The sequence below is a fragment of the Engystomops pustulosus genome, chromosome 10 (genome assembly GCF_040894005.1).
Source record: "Engystomops pustulosus chromosome 10, aEngPut4.maternal, whole genome shotgun sequence".
Taxonomy (NCBI): domain Eukaryota; kingdom Metazoa; phylum Chordata; class Amphibia; order Anura; family Leptodactylidae; genus Engystomops; species Engystomops pustulosus.
In genome coordinates, this window is record NC_092420.1 from 102413922 (window position 1) to 102436103 (window position 22182).

Here is a 22182-nt window from a genome sequence, read left to right on the forward strand (position 1 = left end):
TAGTTTGGGGTAATAGAACGGACCAGGGATCCATAGTTTGGGGTAATAGAATGGACCAGGGATCTATGGTTTGGGGTAATAGAATGGACCAGGGATCCATAGTTTGGGGTAATAGAACGGACCAGGGATCTATGGTTTGGGGTAATAGAATGGACCAGGGATCCATAGTTTGGGGTAATAGAACGGACCAGGGATCTATGGTTTGGGATAATAGAATGGACCAGAGATCCATAGTTTGGGGTAATAGAATGGACCAGGGATCCATAGTTTGGGGTAATAGAACGGACCAGGGACTAATAATTTGATGTAATAGAATGGACCAGGGATTTATGGTTTGGGGTAATAGAATGTACCAGGGATCTATGGTTTGGGGTAATAGAATGGACCAGGGATCTATGGTTTGGGGTAATAGAACGGACCAAGGATCCATAGTTTGGGGTAAAAGAATGGACCAGGGATCCATAGTTTGGGGTAATAGAACGGACCAGGGATCTATGGTTTGGGGTAATAGAACAGACCAGAGATCCATAGTTTGAGGTAATAGAACGGACCAGGGATCCATAATTTGATGTAATAGAACGGACCAGAGATCCATAGTTTGTGATTACAGACACATTATTGTAGCCTGAGGTCGCATCGAAATGTTGTATTTAAATTAACATTATTCTAACATCGCATTTACACTGCGCTTCATTTAATGCAATATTAGCACAATGGTAATGCACGTTACTTTTATTATTTTATTTAATGAATATCAAATCATTGAATAAAAAAAATATTAAAGCATTAAAATAATAAAATACATAACTAATCAAAAAAAAAATGCTTAATTTTATTATGAACAGAAAAAACCAATAATACATAAAATATTGATAGAAACACAAACACATAATAAACAGACGATCAATATAAACAATCAATAAAATATAAATAAATAATAACTAAATTACACTCAAAATAAAACCAGACGCCCACATCCATAAGAGAGACATAGTAACACATAAATAGTGATAAAATAACAATGTAATAATCTGCAGAACACAAACACGTGACGGATGCGTCTCTTCTGGCGTAGACATGAGTTTGATGCTACAAGTCGCCGCTCTCTGCTGTGTCCCTCATGTAGCGAGGAGGCTCCAGCCTTGTGTTGTGTCAGAGCTTGTAGCAGGCGGCGTTAGGACCCAGCAGGCGCCGGCGCGGAGCAGTTGTGTAGATCAGACAGAGCAAGAGGGTCCAGTTTGAATCTGTCTGTAATCTCTGCTGCAGCAGCTGAGGCTGAAGAAGGCGGCGGTGCCCCCCCCTGCCCATCCCTGCCCTGTCCCCCCCACCCAAACTGCCTCTCCCTGCCTCCCCCCTCTCCCTACCGGAGATGTCACAGCATCTGTACAATGGAGGCGGCAGATAGGACCAGCGAGCCGGCTACCTCCAGTAGCTGAGGACGCCTGATCTGCTGGTACAAGGCACAAGATGAAGACACTGCTGGTAAGTCAATTATTCCCATTATCGCACTCATCAGATTGGGGTGCGGGGGGCTGCACAGCAGGGGTGGGGGGCTCGGGGGGGCTCGGCTCAGCCAGTTCATTGTTAAAACTTTCCAAGACACCTTTGTTGTTGACATCATGAGAGCAGACAATAGGACACAGACACCGGGCTCCCACCTGCCAGGTACATCCCCACATCCACGCTGGGACTTGTAGTCCGACAACATGCGGAGACCCGTGAGACGCCTGACGTGGCCACGGTTCAAGTTTAGTCTCTATAAAAAAAACTTAGAGATGCCGATTCTAGTTTTCCCAATAGAGAGTGATCTTAAGGGCGGCAGCGGTAGCATCTAATGGGAGTAGTAGTAGAATCTAACTTTACAATATTACCTATATGGAAGGGGGTCACTGGTTCTGTAAAGAGGGGGTACAACAGGAGATACAACATTGGGGCATCTAGTATTAAGATACTTTTTAACAATAAACAGGTGGGTCGTAGTTTAACCCAAAATGACTGCAACAAAGTTGGGTCCCCAACTACAGATCACTTTCCAGTAGAGGGTCATAGCTAATGGGGTGCAATATAGATTCTGGTGCACATTTGTATCCCCATTACCGAAATGGCACCCCTAGTTAGAAAGGATATAGGAGACACAGTTATAGGATATAGGTGCCCACAGTTATGGGCACCCCTAGTTAGAAAGGATATAGGAGATAGTCACAGTTATGGGCACCTCTAGTAAGAAAGGATATAGGAGATAGTCACAGTTATCGGCACCCCTAGTTATAAAGGATATAGGAGATAGTCACAGTTATAGGATATAGGAGATAGTCACAGTTATAGGATATAGGTGCCCACAGTTATGGGCACCCCTAGTTAGGAATGTGTAAGAGATCTGGGTGCTCCCACCATATGAGAAAGGGCAATGGATGAGGAGGAATCACATAGTAAAGATGCTCAGCTGGTGGAGAAGGGGTTAATTGACCCCCTAGGACCTGAGGCAGTATCTGGGAGCCATGTGGCAGTGTGACCAGTGCCCACTAGATGTCTAATAGATGCTTTGTCTCCGCACAGCGCCATGGGCTGGCAGTACTGCTGGCACTCAGCACCATGTGTACCAGTCTGGTGATCATGTACAGCAATATGGGCAGCGTGAAAGAACAGAGACCTCCATCAGCAGGGAAAGAGGGCAGGATCAGCGCCAAGGAGTTCACCCCGAGCCCTGTCCTGGAGGGGTACATCAGCGTCTCCCACCACAAGGTAAGGAGCTGGCGGTGTGCCAGGCGGCATCTCATGTGCGGCTCTCATTGTGATTAATGACCCTCGCTGGCACTTTCCAGGCGGGGGAGACATGGCTGCCGCGTGGGCGCCGTATAACAACACCGATTTGATATTTGACAAGTGGAGAAACTTGAGCTCTGGGTTTGCAGCTGGTATTACGGATCACTGGCGGCACATGTCGGCGCTGCCCCGGCTTCTGTGGTGCCACATTGGGGTCTCGTGTTTACTGGAGGCAAATGCGCCATTAAATCTCAGCAGCGCAAAAAAAGCACCAGGGATGTTCCCAGCGACGTGGCTTCTGCTGCCACTATTATTTCATGTTCCCCCCTCCCGCTCTCCGTGACCCCAGGGACCACCCACACTTGTTATTCACTCGGTACAGAAGCTGGGGGGGGGGGGGGGGATCTCGGGGTGAATGCAAATCGAGACTTTTTGGTACTTTTTATTTTGTAACGGAGACAAATGTAACATTTGATGATCGCTGGAGAACATCGGGTTGTGTGCGGATCAGAACTAGAATTCTCAGGTTGATACATTTGTTGCAAAAAAAGAAAAATCCTAAACCACTTATTTAAATGTAAATAAAATATTCATAGAATCAGTTCTCAATATAATAATAGTAAGGGGGGATCATTGCCCAGCACCCTGTGCAGGAGAGGGCGCCATTCCCTGTGTAGTGGCAGGACGGAGCCACTGCAGCTTAGCTCCTATTTATCTGCAGTAACATGGTCTGACCACTACACAGAGAGCGGCGCTGTCTGCTTCCTGTTCCATCAGTCGCTGAGAAGTTCTGTGGGTGGGCTCGGTATAGGACCCCCCTAATCTATGAATATGCCTTCAATATTTTTTACCATAACTTGTAATTACCTCTGAGATAGTTTTATACTCTGTGCGGCTCGTTGTGCGTTAGTCTGTTATTGGTTGGGTTATTACATTTAGTGTAGTATATATATATATATACATCTTCACATTGGGGCAGATGTGTTGTAGGTGTAACATCTCTGGCACCAGAACTGGACGCCCCGATACAAATGTATATTTCTATTTGTGTGTTTTATCACCAGAATCCATTAACTAGAAATATCAGGTCCGTCCTGTGTCACAACAAGTAAGAGGATTGTAGGGGAATAGAAAGTCACCTGCAGAAGAGCCGGACAGGAACGTTGTGGGGATAAGATGATTGGACATTGGATGTTGGGATTGATGTTACTGTAACTGATCTGGACTCCCCGGATCTGTTCCTGCATCTTTATCCCATCAGACTCCATCCTGATAAACCCGGGACATTACCCATAGACCCAGGCACCGGGACTGTGGGATCTTATTATATGTGTTATCCATGGCCTCCTTCCTTCTAACATGAACTTTTATAATTATGCTAATGAGCTTGGAGGGCTCTGGTTGGTCTTTCTAGAGCCCCTCCCTGCTGTACCTTCACAGGCTGTTACAATGAGCAGGACAGGTCTCCCCTCCACCTGTACCTCCTGTTGATTACACAGGCAGAGGGAGGAGGGAGAGTGCAGGGGTTTGGTGAGAAATGTTCTGCTCATTGTAAAAGCCTGTGAATCTGCAGCATTGAGGGGTTTTCATAGGGACCTCAGAGCCCCTTAAGCTCATTAGCATAATTATACAACTTGATATTAGAAGGGAGGAGACCATGGATAACAGATATAAGAAGATCCCACAGTCCCGGTGCCTGGATCTATGAGTGATGTCCCGGGTTTATCAGGATGGAGTCTGATGGGAGATTTGTAGTGACCCCGTTCCCCTATAGTTACCCCTAATCTGTGATATTCTCTATAACATCACCAACATGAGATCACCAGGACCTAGAGAGAAGAGACTGAATCTAAACAGATCTGACCACAAGCAGCTGGACCAGGACCAGAACCTGGTTTCACAGAAATGGCCATGAAATAGAGTATGTTTGTGTTTTCCTGCAGTGCCCCTGCAGGATACACATGGAATTACGTCTTTGCAGATGGGAGACGCTTTTTGTTGTGTCCCTTCCTTCTGGCTAATAATGGGGGGCGCCCGGCCATCACTCACAGACACAGGAGGAGGGGAGGGGGAGGGAGCAGGAGTTATAAATCTCCTGCTGCAGCTCCTCCTGTTCACCAGTGCTCAGAAATGTAAACAAAGAAGCAGCACAAAAGTAAGTAGCAGGACTGCTGAATCACTTGGTGAACATCCATGGGTTATCCACAAGTCAGTAAAGGCACAAGGGCAACTTATGTAAAAGAGTGGCCGCCCCCTTTACGTGTTGCTTGGGTGTTTGTTTCCTTGTAAGCTTTAGTCCGCCGCCTGTAAATAAACTGTTACTTTGTCGGAAAACTTTATTTTTGTTCCATCCGTCCAAAGAACATTTTTCCAAAAGGATTGGGGCTTGTCGCTCTTTGGCAAAAATCAGCCAATCCTTATTATTTGTTGCTTCAGCGATGGTTTCTTCCTTGTCCTTCGCCCATAAAACTCTCCTGGTCTGGTGCAGGTCGTGCGATACTTGTGGAAGCCAGGACCCTCAACAGCTCCAGGTCAGATGATTCATGTCTTGTAAGACAATTCTCCTCCTTCCCTGAGGTCCAGGGAGGTTCCTGATGAGTCCCTGCTTCCCATCCTTCCTAATAACATTGCTTACCAAGGTCTGGAGATGTCTTCTCCCCTTCAGAAGACGTGTGATTGCGGATCTGATGTCCTCGGACAGGTCCTTTGTCTTCCCCATAGTGATAAAGGAACAGGACCGGCCTGAAGTCATCAGTCATTGGCTAATTCATGTCACATGGGGATCGTTAATCGCAGGTTCTCACTTGTGAGCTGCCACAGGCGAGTCCCAATCTTTCCGTACTAATTTATTGTAAAGGGCCGATAGCAGTGTCACCGGATTTCCATTGTTCTATTTCTCCCTCTTATTTTGTTTGGCTTTTGCTCTTTTGTATTTAGCACGAGTCTCGATGTATCATAGCACTAGAGTCTCGATGTATCATGTATCATAGCACTAGAGTCTCGATGTATCATGTATCATAGCACTAGAGTCTCGATGTATCATGTATCATAGCACTAGAGTCTCGATGTATCATAGCACTAGAGTCTCGATGTATCATAGCACTAGAGTCTCGATGTATCATGTATCATAGCACTAGAGTCTCGATGTATCATGTATCATAGCACTAGAGTCTCGATGTATCATAGCACTAGAGTCTCGATGTATCATGTATCATAGCACTAGAGTCTCGATGTATCGTGTATCATAGCACTAGAGTCTCGATGTATCATAGCACTAGAGTCTCGATGTATCATGTATCATAGCACTAGAGTCTCGATGTATCGTGTATCATAGCACTAGAGTCTCGATGTATCATAGCACTAGAGTCTCGATGTATCATAGCACTAGAGTCTCGATGTATCATAGCACTAGAGTCTCGATGTATCGTGTATCATAGCACTAGAGTCTCGATGTATCATAGCACTAGAGTCTCGATGTATCATAGCACTAGAGTCTCGATGTATCATAGCACTAGAGTCTCGATGCAAAAATAACGGTTTCACTTGCTCCATTTCTTAGGAGATAATCCACATTACGCACCGTGCGCAGGACTGTACAGGTGAATGTGGTCCCATGAATTGCTCCACAATATTTGTATATAGGTCTGAACGCGCACCAATAGTCAGATGCTAAATGATCTAATGACGAAACAATCACAAAAACCCGTCTGATTGGTCGGAATTTGCTGTAACCTGCAGGAAAATGTCGGTCCCCGAGGTCCCGCAGAGCGAAAAACTGTGATGTAAACGGCCGTGGGCGGAGTCAGGGAAACAATTCATGATCCTCCGCAGAGCGAAAATGTAGATGAGGCCGGAAACTTGGCTGTTCCCAAAATTCATGTGACCGGATTCGGAACATGTCCTTTCTAGAATCCCTGCTTTTAAGTCACCCCTTTACCTATAGAAAATCTCCCCCCAAAGTCTGGAAAATTTGACTCTTCTCATCCCATTTTCACATGAGATTAGTGAAGTTTAGTGGTTGCAGGAGGAGAGTCACTTCAGGAGCCTCGATCGTCTGTTCTATACGACCTAAAATTAAGCTTTTTGTGTCATATTGAAGATAAGAATCTCATCTTTCAGATCACATCTGGTTCTGGGAGCTACAGAACTGGACCTAAGGGCAGATAAAAATAGGTGGGAACTGGATCTTTATCTGCAGCTTGTACTTCTGTGTCTTTAGCTGCCTGTATCTCCGGCTCTGTATCTCACAGAACTAGAAGCCCGATGTGCCCTGAGAGATGAGGTCCTTATCTTTAATATGACACTAAAAGCATGTTTCTAGGTGCTATAGAGCAGAAAGTGCCCTAGAGGTGCCTTAAGTGACCCTCCCCCTGCAACCTCTAAACTTGACTCATCTGATGTGCAAATGTGGTGACTATGTCTGACTATGGGATGTATGCACGAGATTTCACATAAAAGAGGGAATTCTAGAAATGACATTTCAGCCCTGACCTGAGGGGGGTAATAGTTTAGTGGGGTAAAATCTGGTAACAGGTTCTCTTTAAGTCCACGACACTAGTCAGTGTGACCAGAGCCGTGGTCCAGGGGTGTTGGGGTAGCGTAGTCATCTCTTATATATTCAGGTGGGGTGCAACACTTGGGATCCCCATCAACCACCAAAATAGATGGAAACCTTTATAATCTTTATACAGATGAGTGCCTTATAATACACATGTAATACATGTAATAGCCCCTCCGCTCCTGATCAATTTGGTGTTTGTTTTATTAAAATCCGTCAAACTATTCAAAACTTATGACCCTGTAACTTTTTTATGTGAAATAACTTACAAAAGGGGGTGGCAACCTTTTAATTTCCTTGGGGGCGTGTCTCTTAGTATAAACTTCCTCAGGGGCGTGTCTCTTAGTATAAACTTCCTCAGGGGCGTGTCTCTTAGTATAAATTACCATGCGTCATATCTTTGGAATGGTTGGGCGGATTTCGATAAAACAAACACCACATTGATCGTGAACATCGCGTCTATCACATGATGACGTCACCCAGCATTCTGTACTTAGCGGCAGGTTCCCTTTAAGTGGTCAGATATGATCCCCTGGGACCCTTCCACTGTCCTGTCTCGCCATATTGTCCCTCCCTATTGTCCAAAGCGGATGGGATGATGAAGAGTCCCGATTGTTTGTGTATAATTATTGGGGAGGGGGCGGGTTTTCTGGTTTGTTACTTGCAGGAAGGTTTCTATATACGTCTCCGGTGAATTATATTTATATGATTGTTTGTGTTGGCGCTTTGTATCGCGTTGCGCTTGCGATATTTCATCCTTACGAGCGCCGGTCAGTAATTTACGGAGCAGCATAAGGAACTAGACAAAGATGTTGGTTGAGGTTTATTGGTCAGCGACTAATGGATGGGTTTACGTGACGTTTTAATGTTCTTCTTTTCGGCTTTGTTACTGAGAATTGTTATTTCCTCGCTCGCTGGACGCGTTCCCGTGCACATAAATGATGCGATTGGGAACATTAAGCTGATGTGAGATGAAGACGCTTCTAGCGGCCGTTTTCTGATTAGGACAGAAGAGTCTGCAGATTCTGACACCGGAGTCCAGACTAGAGCGGCGCCGCCCAGACCCGACAGTACGGGAGAACAGAGGCTCCGGAGGACACGGTTACATTGTGCACAACAATGACGCGTCTCCCGCCTTCTGCTTTCACACTTTTTGCGCGGCTGGTTTTGACACATTTCTTTTAGTTAACAGATTCTGCCGGGTTTGTCGTACACTGAATGCAGATGTAGCAGAGCTGAATGTGTTCTCCGGCCACTTTATTAGGTCCACCATGCTAGTAACGGGTTGGACCCCCTTTTGCCTTCAGAACTGCCTCAATTCTTCGTGGCATAGATACAACAAGGTGCTGGAAGCTCCTCAGAGATTTTGCTCCATAGTGACATGATGGCATCACACAGTTGCTGCAGATTTGTCGGCTGCACATCCATAAAGCGAATCTCCCGTTCCACCACATCCCAAAGATGCTCTATTGGATTGAGATCTGGTGACTGTGGAGGCCATTTGTGTCCAGTGACCTCATTGTCATGTTCAAGAAACCAGTCTGAGATGATTCCAGCTTTATGACATGGCGCATTATCCTGCTGAAAGTAGCCATCAGATGTTACAGGGTACATTGTGCTCATAAAGGGATGGACATGGTCAGCAACAACACCATGACACCACCACCAGCCTGAGCCGCTGATACAAGGCAGGATGGATCCATGACACCCCCACCACCAGCCTGACCCGCTGATACAAGGCAGGATGGATCCATGACACCACCACCACCAGCCTGACCCGCTGATACAAGGCAGGATGGATCCATGACACCACCACCACCAGCCTGAGCCGCTGATACAAGGCAGGATGGATCCATGACACCACCACCACCAGCCTGACCCGCTGATACAAGGCAGGATGGATCCATGACACCACCACCACCAGCCTGAGCCGCTGATACAAGGCAGGATGGATCCATGACACCACCACCACCAGCCTGAGCCGCTGATACAAGGCAGGATGGATCCATGACACCACCACCACCAGCCTGAGCCGCTGATACAAGGCAGGATGGATCCATGACACCACCAGCACCAGCCTGAGCCGCTGATACAAGGCAGGATGGATCCATGACACCACCACCACCAGCCTGACCCGCTGATACAAGGCAGGATGGATCCATGACACCACCACCACCAGCCTGACCCGCTGATACAAGGCAGGAGGGATCCATGACACCAGCACCACCAGCCTGACCCGCTGATACAAGGCAGGATGGATCCATGACACCACCAGCCTGACCCGCTGATACAAGGCAGGATGGATCCATGACACCAGCACCACCAGCCTGAACCGCTGATACAAGGCAGGATGGATCCATGACACCACCAGCCTGACCTGCTGATACAAGGCAGGATGGATCCATGACACCACCACCACCAGCCTGAGCCGCTGATACAAGGCAGGATGGATCCATGGCACCACCACCACCAGCCTGACCCGCTGATACAAGGCAGGATGGATCCATGACACCAGCACCACCAGCCTGACCCGCTGATACAAGGCAGGATGGATCCATGACACCACCAGCACCAACCTGAGCCGCTGATACAAGGCAGGATGGATCCATGACACCAGCACCACCAGCCTGACCCGCTGATACAAGGCAGGAGGGATCCATGACACCACCACCACCAGCCTGACCCGCTGATACAAGGCAGGATGGATCCATGACACCAGCACCAGCCTGAGCCGCTGATACAAGGCAGGATGGATCCATGACACCACCACCACCAGCCTGAGCCGCTGATACAAGGCAGGATGGATCCATGACACCACCACCACCAGCCTGAGCCGCTGATACAAGGCAGGATGGATCCATGACACCAGCACCAGCCTGAGCCGCTGATACAAGGCAGGATGGATCCATGACACCACCACCACCAGCCTGACCCGCTGATACAAGGCAGGATGGATCCATGACACCACCACCACCAGCCTGACCCGCTGATACAAGGCAGGATGGATCCATGACACCACCACCACCAGCCCGACCCGCTGATACAAGGCAGGATGGATCCATGACACCACCACCACCAGCCTGACCCGCTGATACAAGGCAGGATGGATCCATGACACCACCACCACCAGCCTGACCGCTGATACAAGGCAGGATGGATCCATGACACCACCACCACCAGCCTGACCCGCTGATACAAGGCAGGATGGATCCATGACACCACCACCACCAGCCTGACCCGCTGATACAAGGCAGGATGGATCCATGACACCACCACCACCAGCCTGACCCGCTGATACAAGGCAGGATGGATCCATGACACCACCACCACCAGCCTGAGCCGCTGATACAAGGCAGGATGGATCCATGACACCACCACCACCAGCCTGACCCGCTAATACAAGGCAGGATGGATCCATGACACCACCACCAGCCTGACCCGCTGATACAAGGCAGGATGGATCCATGACACCACCACCACCAGCCTGAGCCGCTGATACAAGGCAGGATGGATCCATGACACCACCACCACCAGCCTGAGCCGCTGATACAAGGCAGGATGGATCCATGACACCACCACCACCAGCCTGACCCGCTAATACAAGGCAGGATGGATCCATGACACCACCACCAGCCTGACCCGCTGATACAAGGCAGGATGGATCCATGACACCACCACCACCAGCCTGAGCCGCTGATACAAGGCAGGATGGATCCATGACACCACCACCACCAGCCTGACCCGCTGATACAAGGCAGGATGGATCCATGACACCACCACCACCAGCCTGAGCCGCTGATACAAGGCAGGATGGATCCATGACACCACCACCACCAGCCTGACCCGCTGATACAAGGCAGGATGGATCCATGACACCACCACCACCAGCCTGACCCACTGATACAAGGCAGGATGGATCCATGACACCACCACCACCAGCCTGACCCGCTGATACAAGGCAGGATGGATCCATGACACCACCACCAGCCTGAGCCGCTGATACAAGGCAGGATGATCCATGACACCACCACCACCAGCCTGACCCGCTGATACAAGGCAGGATGGATCCATGACACCAGCACCACCAGCCTGAGCCGCTGATACAAGGCAGGATGGATCCATGACACCACCAGCACCAGCCTGAGCCGCTGATACAAGGCAGGATGGATCCATGACACCAGCACCACCAGCCTGACCCGCTGATACAAGGCAGGATGATCCATGACACCACCACCACCAGCCTGAGCCGCTGATACAAGGCAGGATGGATCCATGACACCACCACCACCAGCCTGAGCCGCTGATACAAGGCAGGATGGATCCATGACACCACCACCTCCAGCCTGAGCCGCTGATACAAGGCAGGATGGATCCATGACACCACCACCACCAGCCTGACCCGCTAATACAAGGCAGGATGGATCCATGACACCACCACCAGCCTGACCCGCTGATACAAGGCAGGATGGATCCATGACACCACCACCACCAGCCTGAGCCGCTGATACAAGGCAGGATGGATCCATGACACCACCACCACCAGCCTGACCCGCTGATACAAGGCAGGATGGATCCATGACACCACCACCACCAGCCTGAGCCGCTGATACAAGGCAGGATGGATCCATGACACCACCACCACCAGCCTGACCCGCTGATACAAGGCAGGATGGATCCATGACACCACCACCACCAGCCTGACCCACTGATACAAGGCAGGATGGATCCATGACACCACCACCACCAGCCTGACCCGCTGATACAAGGCAGGATGGATCCATGACACCACCACCAGCCTGAGCCGCTGATACAAGGCAGGATGATCCATGACACCACCACCACCAGCCTGACCCGCTGATACAAGGCAGGATGGATCCATGACACCAGCACCACCAGCCTGAGCCGCTGATACAAGGCAGGATGGATCCATGACACCACCAGCACCAGCCTGAGCCGCTGATACAAGGCAGGATGGATCCATGACACCAGCACCACCAGCCTGACCCGCTGATACAAGGCAGGATGATCCATGACACCACCACCACCAGCCTGAGCCGCTGATACAAGGCAGGATGGATCCATGACACCACCAGCCTGAGCCGCTGATACAAGGCAGGATGGATCCATGACACCACCAGCCTGAGCCGCTGATACAAGGCAGGATGGATCCATGACACCACCACCACCAGCCTGACCCGCTGATACAAGGCAGGATGGATCCATGACACCAGCACCACCAGCCTGAGCCGCTGATACAAGGCAGGATGGATCCATGACACCACCAGCACCAGCCTGACCCGCTGATACAAGGCAGGATGGATCCATGCTTTCATGTTGTTGTACCAAATTCTGACCCTACCATCCGAATGTCGCAGCAGAAATCGAGACTCATCAGACCAGGCAACGTTTTTCCAATCTTCTACTGTCCAATTTCGATGAGCTTGTGCAAATTGTAGCCTCAGTTTCCTGTTCTTAGCTGAAAGGAGTGGCACCCGGTGTGGTCTTCTGCTGCTGTAGCCCATCTGCCTCACAGATGGACGTACTGTGCGTTCAGAGATGCTCTTCTGCCTACCTTGGGTGTAACGGTGGCGATTTGAGTCACTGTTGCCTTTCTATCAGCTCGAACCAGTCTGCCCATTCTCCTCTGACCTCTGGCATCAACAAGGCATTTCCGCCCACAGAACTGCCGCTCACTGGATGTTTTTTCTTTTTCGGACCATTCTCTGTAAACCCTAGAGATGGTTGTGCGTGAAAATCCCAGTAGATGAGCAGTTTCTGCAATACTCAGACCAGCCCTTCTGCCACCAACAACCATGCCACGTTCACAGGCCACAAATCACCTTTCTTCCCCATACTGATGCTCGGGAGAACTGCAGGAGATTGTCTGGACCATGTCTACATGCCTAAATGCACTGCCGCCATGTGATTGGCTGATTAGAAATTAACTGTTAACGAGCAGTTGGACAGGTGGACCTAATAAAGTGTCCGGTGAGTGTATATGTGTTATCCATGACCTTCTTCTTCTTTTTAAGATCAACTTTTAGCATTATGCAAATGAACCAGTAAGGTGTTACCAGAGCCCTCCCATGCTGTGGCTTCACAGGCTGTTACACGGTCTCCCAGTCCCTTTCTCCATTGGGACTTCGCTCCTTCTACTGTCTGGGTTTATACCAGGCAGAGGAGAAAGAAGTACTGTAATGCTACAGCACAGAGGGGCTCTGGTAACACCCCCCAGAGCCCTTCTAGCTGTTTGATATTAGAAGGCAGGATAATATACCATGGATAACAAATATAAGCAGATCCCACAGTCCCGGTGCCGGATCTGTGAGAAATGGATTTTGACTGTAGATTTCATTTAGTGTCCTACTTTTCTTAGAATAATCTTTTTACTGCTTTAGTGTAGATTAAAAATCACTTACCATTTTATGTATGCAGCTACTATGCGCAGCTATATGTCTCCATGGTAACAGACTACAAGCAGCAGTCACACTCCATTCCATCTCTTACTAGTTTTAGGTAGGTCACTTAAATTATAGGACAGATAGAAGGGAGTGTAATTGAAGAATCCGACTGCGGAGGGCTTGTAGTCTGTCGCCATGGTGACTGTTATATCGTCACTGCAGCTACATTCTATGGCCGCTTTATTCTGGAGGCTTTGGAGGATTTGGCTGCTGAGTTGTGCGTTTCCTCTATTATACAGTCCTGCGCAGGATGACGATCCGGATGTAGCAGAGCTGAAGGGGTTTGTTAGGTGCAGGAAACATGTGACCTATTTTCAGAATCTCTCTGATGTTTTATAACCTTTAGTCATTTTCATCGACCCAATTCCAGAACAGAATAAGATGTCGCTGTCCCAGTTTTTAACCATAATTCTTTTTTAGCAGATTTTGTAGTTAGTATCCGGTTCCTATGCACAACTCTGCGTCTCTATGGTAACAGACTACAAGAAAACCGGCTGTGTCCCGCAGTCATATTCCATTTGCCTTTATCTATGGGGGACGGATGCAATGTATTGTATCCATCCCTGGCCTCCTCCCTCATTCTCTATGGTAACAGACTACACATACACTGTTTGTAGTCATTTCCTGTAGTCAGGTAAGTCTCCATCCACGCCTCACTTTCTTCATATGCTCAGTGTATTCTCCAGGAAACCTCCCAATGTGTATACTCCCAAAGTGTTTCCTTAGACATATCCCGGTACGTAGCTGCGTCCTTCTGCCGCTGTCTGACCAGTATATGTTACATACTACGGGAAACAGGACAGAAGGATACAGCAAAGCTCTGCCTCTCCCTCCTGCTGAGCTCATGTATTATCAGCGGAAGCCTAGGAGGGGCGGGTGCAATGTATTGTATCCATCCCTGGCCTCTGCTGATGCCCCAGTGATGTCACTGTCTGTGGACAAGGGGGAGGGGACAGGGTGACGCTTCGCACTATAGCTGCATCTGCTGGTAGGGACAATGACTGCAAGACCAGACTACAGAGGTTCATCCGCAGTCTGTTACCATGGTGACACATGGGGATTGCAGACAAGGGGGAGATGTGGATGACGAGGCACCGTCCGGAGAACATGCAGAACAGATTGGATGACTGGAATTCTCGATTTTTAAGTCTCCGTGTGAAGACTCAACTGCAGCGAAGACGTCTCATAGGCAGCGCCTTGGGAGACTCCAGGACACTCGGTCCTTAGGGACCTTCAGGCTCAGGCACCACTAACCACCAGGGACATGTATTCAGTGCATCGCCCATTGCTGAGGAACCTGCGGACCCCCCGGCACCACAGAGAGAGGATGAGGTGAGACCCTCTGTACATCACTCCCATCATGCTCCTCTAGGGCTGTACTTGTAGACTCCTCCCCCATGGGACCTCCCCCGAGGTCTATACATGGGACTACTACTCCCATCAGCAGCCCCTGGCGGATGTAGTGAGAGTTGTATAACAGGAGTATAATCTCCCGGCCGTTAGTGAAGTAATTATGGATTTTCTGTAGCTTTATATAACGATGATTATACGTGAGGTGCAGCGGCGGCAGCACAGAGGGGACCTCCCCCGCTCTGATTTATGTCTCATGGAATGAAATTCTCCCTTTCTGTCGGTTTCATTATTTTCCTCTAATAATGATGTGAGCGACGTCCTAATGTCTCCGCTCCGCAGGTCATCGCGTCAGAAGGCAAATACAAGACGCGCTTATGATTTTTACAAAGATTTATGACTTTTCCTCCAACGTTACAGAACTTTATGCTAAAAAAGATCATTTTCCATCTGTCTGTGACCTGAGAGCAAAAACTGAGACCAAGATCTAAAATCCCCTGCAAATACCAGACACAATGTCCCCATTTATTGTATAACAGCAAATATAACTACAATAGTACATAGGGGGCGGCATTATAGTACAAAGGGGGCGGCATTATAGTACATAGGGGGCAGTATTATAGTAGTTATATTCCTGTACATAGGGGGCAGTATTATAGTAGTTATATTCTTGTACATAGGGGGCAGTATTATAGTAGTTATATTCTTGTACATAGGGGCAGTATTATAGTAGTTATATTCCTGTACATAGGGGGCAGTATTATAGTAGTTATATTCTTGTACATAGGGGGCAGTATTATAGTAGTTATATTCCTGTACATAGGGGGCAGTATTATAGTAGTTATATCCCTGTACATAGGGGGCAGTATTATAGTAGTTATATTCTTGTACATAGGGGGCAGTATTATAGTAGTTATATTCTTGTACATAGGGGGCAGTATTATAGTAGTTATATTCCTGTACATAGGGGGCAGTATTATAGTAGTTATATCCCTGTACATAGGGGGCAGTATTATAGTAGTTATATTCCTGTACATAGGGGGCAGTATTATAGTAGTTATATTCTTGTACATAGGGGGCAGTATTATAGTAGTTATATTCCTGTACATAGGGGGCAGTATTATAGTAGTTATATTCCTGTACATAGGGGGCAGTATTATAGTAGTTATATTCCTGTACATAGGGGGCAGTATTATAGTAGTTATATTCTTGTACATAGGGGGCAGTATTATAGTAGTTATATTCCTGTACATAGGGGGCAGTATTATAGTAGTTATATTCTTGTACATAGGGGGCAGTATTATAGTAGTTATATTCCTGTACATAGGGGGCAGTATTATAGTAGTTATATCCCTGTACATAGGGGGCAGTATTATAGTAGTTATATTCTTGTACATAGGGGGCAGTATTATAGTAGTTATATTCTTGTACATAGGGGGCAGTATTATAGTAGTTATATTCCTGTACATAGGGGGCAGTATTATAGTAGTTATATCCCTGTACATAGGGGGCAGTATTATAGTAGTTATATTCCTGTACATAGGGGGCAGTATTATAGTAGTTATATTCTTGTACATAGGGGGCAGTATTATAGTAGTTATATTCCTGTACATAGGGGGCAGTATTATAGTAGTTATATTCCTGTACATAGGGGGCAGTATTATAGTAGTTATATTCCTGTACATAGGGGGCAGTATTATAGTAGTTATATTCCTGTACATAGGGGGCAGTATTATAGTAGTTATATTCCTGTACATAGGGGGCAGTATTATAGTAGTTATATTCCTGTACATAGGGGGCAGTATTATAGTAGTTATATTCCTGTACATAGGGGGCAGTATTATAGTAGTTATATTCCTGTACATAGTGAACAGTATTATAGTAGTTATATTCCTGTACATAGGGGGCAGTATTATAGTAGTTATATTCCTGTACATAGGGGGCAGTATTATAGTAGTTATATTCTTGTACATAGGGGGCAGTATTATAGTAGTTATATTCCTGTACATAGGGGGCAGCATTATAGTAGTTATTTTCCTGTACATAGGGGGCAGTATTATAGTAGTTATATTCTTGTACATAGGGGGCAGTATTATAGTAGTTATATTCTTGTACATAGGGGGCAGTATTATAGTAGTTATATTCCTGTACATAGGGGGCAGTATTATAGTAGTTATATCCCTGTACATAGGGGGCAGTATTATAGTAGTTATATTCTTGTACATAGGGGGCAGTATTATAGTAGTTATATTCTTGTACATAGGGGGCAGTATTATAGTAGTTATATTCCTGTACATAGGGGGCAGTATTATAGTAGTTATATCCCTGTACATAGGGGGCAGTATTATAGTAGTTATATTCTAGTACATAGGGGGCAGTATTATAGTAGTTATATTCCTGTACATAGGGGGCAGTATTATAATACTTATATTCCTGTACATAGGGGGCAGTATTATAGTAGTTATATTCCTGTACATAGGAGGCAGTATTATAGTAGTTATATTCCTGTACATAGGGGGCAGTATTATAGTAGTTATATTCCTGTACATAGGGGGCAGTATTATAGTAGTTATATACCTGTACATAGGAGGCAGTATTATAGTAGTTATATTCCTGTACATAGGGGGCAGTATTATAGTAGTTATATTCTTGTACATAGGGGCAGAATTATAGTAGTTATATTCCTGTACCTAGGGGGCAGTATTATAGTAGTTATATTCCTGTACATAGGGGGCAGTATTATAGTAGTTATATCCCTGTACATAGGGGGCAGTATTATAGTAGTTATATCCCTGTACATAGGGGGCAGTATTATAGTAGTTATATTCTTGTACATAGGAGGCAGTATTATAGTAGTTATATTCTTGTACATAGGAGGCAGTATTATAGTAGTTATATTCCTGTACATAGGGGGCAGTATTATAGTAGTTATATACCTGTACATAGGGGGCAGTATTATAGTAGTTATATACCTGTACATAGGGGGCAGTATTATAGTAGTTATATTCCTGTACATAGGGGGCAGTATTATAGTAGTTATATCCCTGTACATAGGGGGCAGTATTATAGTAGTTATATACCTGTACATAGAGGGCAGTATTATAGTAGTTATATTCCTGTACATAGGGGGCAGTATTATAGTAGTTATATTCCTGTACATAGGGGCAGAATTATAGTAGTTATATTCCTGTACCTAGGGGGCAGTATTATAGTAGTTATATTCCTGTACATAGGGGGCAGTATTATAGTAGTTATATTCTTGTACATAGGGGCAGAATTATAGTAGTTATATTCCTGTACCTAGGGGGCAGTATTATAGTAGTTATATTCTTGTACATAGGGGGCAGTATTATAGTAGTTAGATTCCTGTACATAGGGGGCAGTATTATAGTAGTTATATTCTTGTACATAGGGGGCAGTATTATAGTAGTTATATTCTTGTACATAGTGGGCAGTATTATAGTAGTTATATTCCTGTACATAGAGGGCAGTATTATAGTAGTTATATTCCTGTACATAGGGGGCAGTATTATAGTAGTTATATTCTTGTACATAGGGGGCAGTATTATAGTAGTTATATTCCTGTACATAGGGGGCAGTATTATAGTAGTTATATTCTTGTACATAGGGGGCAGTATTATAGTAGTTATATTCCTGTACATAGGGGGCAGTATTATAGTAGTTATATTCTTGTACATAGGGGGCAGTATTATAGTAGTTATATTCCTGTATACACAATTATGAATCAAACAAATATAAACTCATAGTAAATGTAACTTAGAGTCCATAGCTGCTGCTGGAAAGGAAAAAGAAGAAAACTAAATCAATAAATATAGAAATTATACACCAGATATATTCCTCCATAATTTCCTATTTCTTTGGTCTTTCCTGACTTCCAGTGATTTTATCCACCTTAGCTCAGACAATATTTGGGATACCACAGCCGTGTAGTTATAGTCCTCACTATGCAGGGACACCCGGGTTCTGGCATGCCATTGGTAATACTTTATCACAGTTATTATGAGATACATGGTTCCCGGATATATAACACCATCTGGAGATGGGACGCCATAGATGATGTCCGGGTACTGGAGGAATTGCAGCCTCGGGATGTTCAGCAGGTCAGATACTTCCTTCCAGATCTTCCTCCCTCCCCAGCACTCAGAGATGAAATGCTCCATCGTCTCCTCCTGCTGACACCCCAGGGGACACTTCCTATCTGCCACACTCACAAACTTTAGGTTCCCTCTAACAAATAACTTCCCATGTAGTGACAACCAAGAAATATCAAACAACTTGGGGGGAAGTCGCTTCCCATTGAGGAACCTGAGACTCTTCTGTAAGGTCGTGGTCACACAGTCTCTGAGAGCGAGTGGTGAGTGGTAGAAAGCCCGACATATCCTAGTATAGAGATCCCTCCTGGTGTTACTGACAATGTAGGACTTCTCCAGCTTCCACATCCTGACACACTTCAGACCATATACCATATACTGGGGGAGGAGGCCAGGAGTCCATCGGCCCCTCTTGAGACTGCCGCCTCGCACCCAAGACTCTGCAAAAGGCAATATCCAGTCCCTGACACTACTTACCCACAGGAGACCATTGTTTGAGTCCAGGCTTCCAAAATTAACTTTCAGAAACATGGAGTCAAAGAAGACCCTTGGATTTAACATATCCAGTCCACCCTCTCTCCTCTGCAGGTAGGTGATCCCTCTTTTTACTGGGTTCAACCTGTTCCCCCATAAAAGCTGGAAGAACAGGCTAAAGAGCCGAGCGGAGAAAGATTCTGGCAAAGGAAAGACGACAGAGACGTAGAGGAAGACAGGGACCAGGTAAGTCTTCATCAGAGTAACCCTTTCTCTATAGGTCAGCCTCCAGTTCTTCCATCGCTGAACCTTTGCATTTCCGGTATCCAACTTCTCTTGCCAATTTAGTTTGGCATTATCTTCCCTCCCGAATTTAACCCCAAGGATCTTAATATGGGTGGAGGCCTTGGCGAATTGTGGCAGATCAAAGCCAGGAGCAGCATCCAATGTCCAGAAAGCTTGGCTCTTCTCAAGGTTGACCAGAGACCCGGAGGCCCCTGAGTAACTTCTGATGGCTGTGGACAGCATCTCCACCTCACGAGGTTCAGATATCACCACAGTCACATCATCCGCGTAGGCGACTACCTTCAAAGGCAAGCAATGGGGGACAGGCACCCCCTGAAAATCACACCACTGCAGTGATCTCAGGAACGGGTCGATAGCAAACACATACAGCAGTGGACTCAGAGGACAACCTTGTCGCACCCCAGCCTCTACCCCGAAAGTGTCCCCCTGCCAACCATTGATCAGAGGAAAGCTCTCAGCCTCTCTATACAAAGTTCTCAGCCAATCTATAAATTGTCCCGGAATACCGTACTTTGACAAAGTGGCCCATAGATAATCGTGATCAACCCTGTCAAAGGCTTTAGCCTGGTCCAGACCTACAACATATCTCCCACACCTCAGAGCTTTACATCTCTCAAACATCTCTCTAATCGAGATGACTGCTCCAGAGATGTTCCGCCCTTTTACTGTGCCGTACTGAGAGCCTGCCAACAGTGCCGGGGACAAACAGACTAATCTAGAGAAGAGGATTTTTGCCAGAATTTTCCTATCAACATTCAAGAGGGCGATCGGCCTCCAGTTCTTGATGTCACTAGGCTCTTTACCTTTGGACAGCAGAATAAGGGAGGACACTCTCATGGATGGAGGCATCAGGTGATTTTTTAGACAATTGGTAAACACATCCACAAGGATCGGGGCTAAGAGGTCTCTGAACTTCTTATAGAATTCTGCTGTAATACCGTCAGGACCTGGTGCCTTCTTCAGATGTAACTTATCAATGGCCTCTTTAACCTCCTCCTCTGTTATTTCTGCTGTCAAAGGAGAAAAGTCCAATTCTCTAGTGTCAGGGCCTGGAGTTGCCTCCAAGAATTGAGCCATTTTGTCTTTATCCAAAACCTTCTTCTGAAATAATTCAGCATAGTAGGATCTCACCACCCCCAGGATACCCTCCCGAGATTCCTGTAAAACTCCCTGGGAGTCAGTGAGACCTGTGATCGATTTCTTAGCCACACGTTCCCGGCAACTCTCATATGGATCTGGCGTGACTAAGTTTCCATAGTCACGCTCCACAACCAGGGACGTGTAGCGGCTGTACTGATACTGCTTTATTTCAGATTTCAGTCGGTCAATCTTTTGTTTGTCATCCCCACCCGCCGAATAGAGTGACTCCAATTCTTTCCGCAGCCTGAGATACTGGCTGTACTTATTCTTACCCTTCTTCACTGACAGTCTCTTCAAGAGGGACCGGATCTCCTCCTTGACGTCCTCCCACCAGTCGGATATGTGGTTATAGAAATACACTCTCTCCGATTCACCCTGTATAAGAGAGTGGACTTGCTCCTGGACAAACACATCTTCTAATAGGGTAGAATTTAGTCTCCACAAGCCTCTTCCTATATCTGGCCGTTCTGTATTACCTAAGTAGAAGTATAGGGCCAGGTGATCCGAGTATGGGACAGACTTCTCACTTCTATCCCCAATGACCTCCGAGGGAGTCACCAGCGCTAGGTCTATTCTGCTATGCCTCCCAGCACAGGAGTAGGTAAATTTGGGTTTCCTACCACCCTGCACAAAGACATCAGACAAACCTGACTGTGCTATAATATCATTTAAGACCTTAGAGTCCCTAGCAAGAGGCCTACCAGTGGGTCTGTCACTCACTGTCCTAGTGGCGTTGAAATCACCCGCCATGATGACTGGGAGAGATGTAAATAAATAGGGCTTCACATCATTAAATAGATTGACTCTGTCAGTCACTGTCTGTGGACCATAGATATTGATAAGCCGGAGCCTTCTACCTCGGATAGTAACCTCCAGCACCAAACATCTTCCCATCGACACCTCGGTTAGTCTGTGAATGGTGACATCGTGGGTATTAAACAGTATGGAGACCCCGGCACATGGCTCCACAGACAGTGACCAGATGGACGGCCCGGAGCGCCATTCTCTCTCTGCTTCT

General features: G+C 46.8%; 1 protein-coding gene across 1 annotated transcript in view; it reads left to right on the top strand.

Annotated features, from left to right (window-relative positions):
* The first annotated feature begins 1111 nt into the window (after positions 1–1111).
* ST6GALNAC5 (ST6 N-acetylgalactosaminide alpha-2,6-sialyltransferase 5) overlaps positions 1112–22182 on the top strand; it is a 100392-nt gene continuing 79321 nt past the window's right edge. Inside the window, exons 1-2 of the mRNA XM_072127180.1 lie at positions 1112–1482; positions 2557–2742. Of these exons, the coding sequence (XP_071983281.1) occupies positions 1468–1482; positions 2557–2742 (201 nt within the window). The 5' untranslated portion in view covers positions 1112–1467. The remainder of the gene's footprint in view (positions 1483–2556; positions 2743–22182) is intronic.